The 7,358-nt window shown below is 34.7% G+C and overlaps 1 protein-coding gene across 1 annotated transcript in view; it reads right to left on the bottom strand.

Annotated features, from left to right (window-relative positions):
• Positions 1-2,366: 2,366 nt before the first annotated feature.
• The window catches only part of LOC106879335 (WD repeat-containing protein 89), a 30,866-nt gene continuing 25,874 nt past the window's right edge, over positions 2,367-7,358 (bottom strand). The window contains exons 12-14 of the mRNA XM_014928844.2: positions 6,729-6,837; positions 5,602-5,682; positions 2,367-3,190 (exon numbers count right to left, since the gene is read on the bottom strand). Coding sequence (XP_014784330.1) covers positions 3,140-3,190; positions 5,602-5,682; positions 6,729-6,837 — 241 coding nt within the window. The 3' untranslated portion in view covers positions 2,367-3,139. The remainder of the gene's footprint in view (positions 3,191-5,601; positions 5,683-6,728; positions 6,838-7,358) is intronic.

The raw sequence follows: 7,358 nt of genomic DNA on the forward strand, positions 1-7,358 counted from the left end.
TGCATTTTTGCAGTTAAAATTTTTCGATGACAATGCATAAATTTTTGATTCCAGAATGTATTTAATAAGTGTGTCCCAATACAATGAACTCGTACTTTGAATACTTATAATTCTTAAAAAATGAAACCAAACTTCTACCCCACATTCAGCTGGGACACCCCATATCACTTATACTTATTTTACAAATCATATTTATTGCTTATTTACAGTTCATACAACATTTTCATGAAATTAATTGAGCCATCGAATTTAGAAATATTTTACAGGTTTCATTGTTTATGTTCGATTACTTTGAATATTGATTTTTTTGTGTGTCCAATTTGTAATTTTTGCAGACAATATCACTTTTATACTTTATTTGATACATGAGTAAAACTCATATCTGGAAACCTCATGACATACTTACTTAGATTGTTGAAAAAAATCTATAGTAAGTATGCAATGGATCCATCTATCTACTACATATTACTAATATTTCATTTAAACTCAAGGGAAATAACCCATACCACCTGCACTTTTTAGCGAAGTGATCAATATTTGATTCTCATGATCAGCCAACCTAATTCTGCATTACACTACTCATTACTATTGCACTTCCTTGATTTGAATTTTAAACCTTAAAGACTTCATTCATACATACTTTTTTGAATGCCCATTACTCCGAAATTCTGCATTTTTACAGTTACACTTTTTCCATGACAGTAGATAAATTTTTTATTCCACAACGTATTTGTAGTGGCTTCATGCAAGCATAGCATGGATTCAATTCTTGATTGCCAAATTTCACTTAACACTTCAACACTTTTCTCATGGTAAAGCAATAGTTTTTCTGTAAATGACAGTAATTATACATTTCCCAGATTCCTTCTCTAAGCAGAATAATGTCTTTGCCACTTGACCCGTCTAGGCCACCAGGGGCTGGAATGGAGATAAATCTCCAACAAAATCATTTGTTCTCAACAATATGTCTAGCCCTTCTGGCTGCTTATCGATAATTATAAAAACAAGAACTCCGTAAGCTAAAGGTAGTTACTGAGAGCGACCATCAGTGAGTATGAATGTTATTATTGCACTTTCTTCATTTCATTCTTAAACATTAAACACTTCATTCATATATTTATTTACATATGCACTACATTTATATATTAACTTTAATAAATTAGCCTTCATAAAGTTCACCTTTAAAATGCCATGACAAGTCAGAGTACTTTCTCACCAACCTCCAAAAATCTCTCCCTCCTCCAGCTGACAGTTTTTTGTACTTTTTCGTGACGGAAAATACACCTTTTGTGGCAGTTATAACGAAATTACTTTCTTATATCAGAGTAATAAGGTGCTTCAATAGAACATCTTTACCCCCGGGGATTACCGAGTACTCCAGCTAGTATATATATATATATATATATATATATATATATATATATATATGTGTGTGTGTGTGTGTGTGTATTAAAGAAAGCAAAAAATAAAACAAAAATAAAAGTTTGTAATACTAACTTCAGGAAACCTGCCAGTCACCTATTCACTTACTGATCTGGTGGACACACTAGTCAAATTGATTACACCCTTGCCAGGAAATGGGAAAGATGGCTACTTATAAATGCCAAAACCTTCCCAGGTGAAGAATGCACCCCCCACAACATAGATTAGTAGTTAGTGACTTCAGGATCAGTGCTAAATGGATACCCAGAAAATGACCAGCATGGAGAAGGGTCTGGAAGCTTGGACAGAGATTTAGAGACATATTACTTGGAGCTTTTGACAAAACAAAAGGGGATATAGCATCACATGATGTGGAAGACAACTGGAGCTTTCCACAGGACAACCTGTTGAGGGTTACGGACCAGACCTGTGGATGGTGCAAAGTCCCCTCTCGACCAAAGATAAGGCGGTGATGGAACAATGTAGTTGACAAGGCCATTAGGGGAAAGAAAGAGGCATGGAAGGACTGGAAGAATGGTGGTGGCAGGAAATTGTATCAGATTGCCAAAAGGGAAGCCAGGAGACAGGTTTACTTAGCCAGAGGAGAAGCAGACGAGAAAAAATTTGACAATGTTCTACGTCGTGAGAACCAAAGACTTGAAGTGTTTTGTGTTGCAAGACAGTGTGTGACGGAGAATCGTGATGTCATAAGAGAGGAATGTGTCCACATGAGATGGCTCTCTTGCTGTCCCTAGTTGTACTTCTATTTCATGTTTGCTGTTATTACCAGTTGTTATGTATTTAAAAGATACACAATATATGTCTGACTATCTCAACACAAACTTGGTAAATGTTTGCATAATAATGTGACCTTATTTTGGAACAATAAATCCCAAATATTAGATATTTATATCAAGAAAAGACACACATATAAAGCCTTCAAATTGGCAGCAATATATTCCAAAATTTATTCCCTTAACTGTTTTGCTTCTTACAACTGATATATCAGTCCACAATGTCATCAAAGAAATAGATTATGTTAAAAATATACATATATAAATTAGTTTTACAAAGAATAATTTTGGATTAATTATCATGCAGAAAAGAAGAAGCAATCAAATTTCTTTGTTCTTTAATCATTAAAGACATGAGTGAGCCATTTCTAATTAATAGCCCAAACAATCATAGTTTTCTTCTTTACACATTTTCAAATCATTTTTGTGAGGTTGCATTAGTGCAGCAGACCTCACTTGAAGACTTCTCAAACAGTTTAAGCCATGCTAATCAAATGAGCAGGAATTATAATCTGATCTTCCCCAAAGTTATTTAAAGATAGGATCTACTTTTGGTGTAAAAAAAGGAACAAAGCATCATCAGTTGCAAGACTTGTGAAGCAATTTTCACTTTTGGCCTTTGAAAATGTAGAGACTTTTGCCATTTGAAAGTTCATAAAGTGACAAAGAAATTAATTGAGAAACTGTTCAGAACACTTAGGAAACTTCTGGTTCTAAAGATTAAAAACAATTTCTTAAAATCATTATTTGCACTTGTTATTTGAAAGTTGAGTTTCTGGACACAGTTTCATAAACTTTATATTTTCATTCCTTATTAAACAGTAGTTCAAATCAAGAACATACAGCTGAATGTTGCAGAATCTTCAAGCTATTTTCAAGTTGTTTTGTAGGCGCAACAGCAGAAGCACTTTCACTGGTCAGCTTTAATATGGGGCAAAGTTTTTAGGTTTATGTGTTTTTATCTTGAGTTTGTTCTGGAAAGAAAATATATAATTTAAGACATCACATTTATTATTAACAGCTACCCCATCCCAATTATTAAAAATTAACCTATTTATTAACAAATATCACATACATTATTAAAAATATAGTACTTATTATCAAAAATCAATCAATGCATTGTTGAAATTTATCCCACTTATTAAGAGCTCATCAACTAAGATATAAAAAAAAACTATATTTTAAAAAATAATAAGGATAAATGAAAGGAACGAAACCATGACAAACGAATGAAAGATGTTTTGAATAAGTGGTAAGATTTTAAATGGGTGATGACATTTCAATGAATAATATTTCAAATGAGTGATGACAAACATATCACTAATTGGTTCTCTTCTACTGTTGGGAATCTCAGTAATATTGTTTTCAAGCCTTTCTTTTACTACAATCTCTGTTTACATCAACAACAACAAAACCCCTCTATGTTTATATATAGATAAAAAGTTCCACAATTACTAATTTTATCTCATTTTGATCTCACACACACATGGACATGCACGCATGCATGTGTGTGCCTAAGCATGCATGCGCATGAATAACACTGTTAAATCTACATCCCAAAGATCCTATTCAGAACCAGAAAATATTTCAGCTCTCATTCTAATATTATAGTGAATATAAAGTGAAGGTTATTGTACTTGATATAGTGAGGAACAGTGAATGGCTGAAAAGGGATGATGAAACCTTGTTGGAGATGTGATGTGTGGGTGTGAGGCAGATACCTGTTTGCTTACATGGCAAGTCAGACCTGAACAACTCTACAATTTGGATCATGGTGATGATCCTGAAATGGACTAAGATCAAATACTAGTCAGTCAATCCAGTAGATGGGGACCTCCTGGAAGGTGGGGGTACTTAAAGCCATTGAGAGAAATGCCCCAAAGTCTTCAACTAATTGTACTTGCACAAGCAAGCTGTTTCTGAGTTTCTAAGATGATGAGAAAAAGAAAGTGATACCTAAAATGACTAATTCTGATGTAGTCAGGGGAGATAACTTCAGTATTTAAATTAATTATAAAAGAATAAATGGAGACTGAGTTTTTTTAGTAATACGGTGACAATTGTGGACATGTTTCAGTGTTATTAAATATCAGCAAAAGCTTAGTTTAACTATTATGTAAGATCTTTCAATGATAACAAAGAGGTATATGGGATTTTAATGAATGAACACTAAATAGCATGAGAAGATTTTCTTCACCCAATTATTCTGTACCAGGGTACATATATCATCATCATCATTATTCATTACCATTCAACATCCAGCTTCCATGATGGCATGGATTAGAGGGTTTAACAGGATCTGAAGAGTTGGAGGATTGCATCATGCTCTAATGTCTACCTGAGGTTCCATGAGCTGCATGGTGACCTCAATAGTATTGGTGAGATGAAAAAAAAAAAAGCACACAATACACACTGTAAAGTCGATGGTGTTATAAAGGGCATCTAACCATAGACACCATGCCAAAACAGATATTAGAGCATGATACAGTACTTGGATCATCAGGTCCTGTCAAAAACCATCCAACCCATGCAAACATGGAACATGGAAATAAGCAATGATGAAACTGTATCAACAGCCCTTTTTTTATCTGTCATAAACATTCTGAAAATCTGTACCTGAAAAGTTCTTCTCCAAGGTACTGGTCCGGAGAAGGTTATTTTGTGGAAGGCAAGCAGTTGTTCATGAGGCATGTCTCCTCTCTTCGTGCCACTGTTGCTGTCCAAAGGAAGGGTAATGCTGACATACCTTATCACAGGTGTTAATGTGTACAACACAGAAAGCTGGAACAGATGCTACAAGTTTTATGATCTGATGCTCTCATGGTTCCACAAATCCACTGACCTGGACAGACACTTTGTTTTTACTCATCTCCATAAGGATGAAGCATTAACCTCAGGAAGGTTTGAACTCAAACAACCAGAACAAATACCAGAAAGCACTCTAATGCCCTACCAGCTCTGCCAATTGGCTATCACTGTCATCCTACATGCTGCAATGGATTGGATGGTTTGACAAGATCCATAAAACAACTGCATCACACTACAATGTCAGTATTGATATGGTTTTTACAGCTGGATACTCTTCCTAACACCAACCACTTTACAGAGTGTATAAGTGCCCTTTTCCATGGTGCCAACATTAGTGATATCACCATGCAGCTTGCAAGTCTAAGAGCCTCATTGACTGAGTGGGGCTAAAAATGAGAGATTAAAGTATGAGAGAAGAGGCTAAAACAGAATTGGTTTCCTACTGGAGAGGAACTGAATGGCTGCTCACATTATAAGAGAAAGGGAGGACATAACTGTGGTGGAGCTGAAAGAGATAAAAATAATGGTCTCGCACACACACACATGCACAAACATTTATATTACTTAAAAACGTTACCACTTCTTTATTTTCTGCTGCTGTAGCTGTTGACCATAAACAAACCATGGAATCTTCCCCTCCAGTAACTAAACTGCTTGTCTGAAATTGAAATGTTAAAAAAAATATTTTAAAAAATGCATTCCAGAAAATCTTGGTTGTATCATTACAAAATAAACATATTTCTAAAACTAATGTTGATGGTAAAAGTTATTTCTGACTAATATAACATTTTGGAATAACTTAATTTTTACTTTTGTGTTTAACATATAAGTTGTGAGATGACAGTCAATGTTTGTTGAGTGTCAGTCTTGAGTGAAGACAAATTACCATTACAATGACAATTCTATTGTTAACTTCATCTTTATAGAATGGATTTATTTTATGTACTTGGGATTGTCACCCTTTTTAAATTTGCTTTCCCCAGCTGAGGGAACCTTTATATGGTCGTGCGATCTGCTAAAAATAGCAGCCAAATTTCCTCCTAATCCCCAAACCTACCATTATGAAAAAAAAAGAAAGATTGATTTAATAATGTGATTCTACATATATTATGAGCTGATATTGAATTAACGTTTTGAGCCCACAAGTATCATTAGCTGGCATGGTGTTGTTTGATTTAATTCCTGGAAGACATAAAAGTGGGTAGCAATATGGTTTGGATTTATGGCTGAAAATTACAATGTTTCTCCTACTTAGTGAGCCCATAAAGGAAAAACCACATGGCTGCCTGATTTTGCATCTACCAGGAGTATAGTTAAAAGAAACCTAGCCCACTAAAGCTTACTGTAGGTTCAAACAATTAAATAACAATGTTTGCAGAAAGGTAAAGATATTGGTGCAACGAGTCTGTAAAATATTAGTGCAGCATATACCATAACACTGTGCCACTACAATGTACCCTTGGCTTCTGTTTATATATAAAAATAGAAAACAAAAAATAAATGTTATTTCATCCATACATATCTACAACTGACACAAGCAGTTACAATTCCTACAATTGTCTGCATTTGCAGATCTAACCAGCATTCAAAATATTCATGAGTTTCATGTAGAAATAATTTCTGACGCTGCACAAATTTTTAAACTAATACAAAACAATAAGTAAATAAAATAGAAAGTTTCTAAAAAAATAGAAAAAAACTCACCAATTTATCCCAATGAAGACAACGAACTATTCCAGTGTGACCGCCATTCAGAGAACTAATTATTTCTACATCTTTCTCTTTTGAGAATTCTAAAATGCTCAGGTTGCCACTAGTTTAAACAAAAATAAAACAGATAATGATAATAATAACAACAATAATAATAATAATGGTTTCAAATTTTGGCACAAGGCCAGCAAGGTATTTTAAGGGAAGTCATTTACATCAACCCCAGTACTCGACTGGTCCATAATTTATCGACCCTGAAAGGATGAAAGGCAACGTCAATCTTGGCAGAATTTGAACTCTGAATGTAAAGACAGACAAAATGCCACTAAGCATGTTGCCCGGCATGCTAACTATTCTGCCAGCTTACCACCTTAATAATAATGGTTTCAAATTCTGCCACAAGGGCAGCAATATTGGAGGAGGGGATGTGTCGCTTACATCAACCCCAGTGTTCAACTGGTGAGATAATACATTTGTGAGCAGCGAGCTGGCAGAATTGTTAGCACACCAGGCGAAATGCTTAGCGGTGTTTCGTCTGCTGCTACGTTCTGAGTTCAAATTCAGCCGAGGTTGACTTTGCTTTTCATCCTTTCGGGGTCAATTAAATAAGTACCAGTTACGCAC

This window comes from Octopus bimaculoides, chromosome 5 (genome assembly GCF_001194135.2).
Source record: "Octopus bimaculoides isolate UCB-OBI-ISO-001 chromosome 5, ASM119413v2, whole genome shotgun sequence".
Classification (NCBI taxonomy): domain Eukaryota; kingdom Metazoa; phylum Mollusca; class Cephalopoda; order Octopoda; family Octopodidae; genus Octopus; species Octopus bimaculoides.